Source organism: Globicephala melas, chromosome 3, assembly GCF_963455315.2.
Source record: "Globicephala melas chromosome 3, mGloMel1.2, whole genome shotgun sequence".
NCBI classification, from domain to species: domain Eukaryota; kingdom Metazoa; phylum Chordata; class Mammalia; order Artiodactyla; family Delphinidae; genus Globicephala; species Globicephala melas.
In genome coordinates, this window is record NC_083316.1 from 115,980,561 (window position 1) to 115,981,401 (window position 841).

The 841-nt window shown below is 55.1% G+C and overlaps 1 protein-coding gene across 1 annotated transcript; it reads left to right on the plus strand.

Moving 5' to 3' along the window:
• Positions 1–573, plus strand: SMIM33 (small integral membrane protein 33). Its single transcript, XM_060295469.2, has one exon. It carries the CDS (start codon positions 1–3, stop codon positions 571–573), a length of 573 nt encoding a protein of 190 aa, XP_060151452.2.
• The last annotated feature ends 268 nt before the right edge of the window (positions 574–841 follow it).

Genomic DNA, 841 nt, shown 5'->3' on the forward strand with positions numbered 1-841 from the left:
ATGTGTGTTTATCTCTGTGATTCTGTGTCTCTTCTCTCTCTGTCTTTACTGTCTCTCTGTCTTTCTTTGTCTCTCTCTCTCTCTCTCTCTCAGTTCCCTTTGGGTGTCTATCTCTTTCTATTTTGGTCTTTTTCTGTGTGTACGTGCCCATGTCACCCTCTCCGTCTGCTGCTTCCCTCCCAGGCTGGCCACCATCCCTGGCTTTCTGCAGCTGTGAACGGCTCAGCGGGGCAGGTGCCCCAGAGGCAGCTTCCGGAGGTGCTGGGCGGGGCCTGGGAACCACCTCAAGGGGTCGGGCTGCCCCCGCTAACTGTCATTGTCACTGCCTTTGTCTTGCTGGCAGTCTGTATCGTGGTGGCAGTCCACTGTGGGCCAAGGCTACACAAGGGCCATGCCACTCTCGCCACAGAGCCACCATCCCCAAAGCCAGAGGGTGGCATCTCTCTCACCCACTGGCGAGTGCTGGGCCGTCAGGACAGTCACGAAGATGCCCAGCAGGAACCTCCTGGCTCTGACTCCTGCCCTGTGCCAGATGGGCCCAGGTTCAGCATTGATGAAGTCACATTTCTGTAGGAGGGAGACTTTGGAAAGTTGGCCTGACCTGGCTCAGAACAAGAAACTGGACAGAGAATTAGGGCAAAAGCAAATTGGGGCGTGGGCATCAGCGCTTCGTAAGGGCACACATGGACTTAGCTGGAGCTGCCCTCTCAGCAGAGTATTTATACAGAAAGCCCTGTCGTGGACCAAAGAAATAAAAGAAGCTTGAATGCTGCTGTGAGCATTCCCAGGGCCCAATTTGTCCTTACAAACTTACCCCCTCCTCTTCAGGGACCACCAGACC

Excerpts from the sequence above, each read along its gene's own strand:
- SMIM33 (XM_060295469.2), top strand. The coding sequence starts at position 1 with ATGTGTGTTTATCTCTGTGATTCTGTGTCTCTTCTCTCTCTGTCTTTA.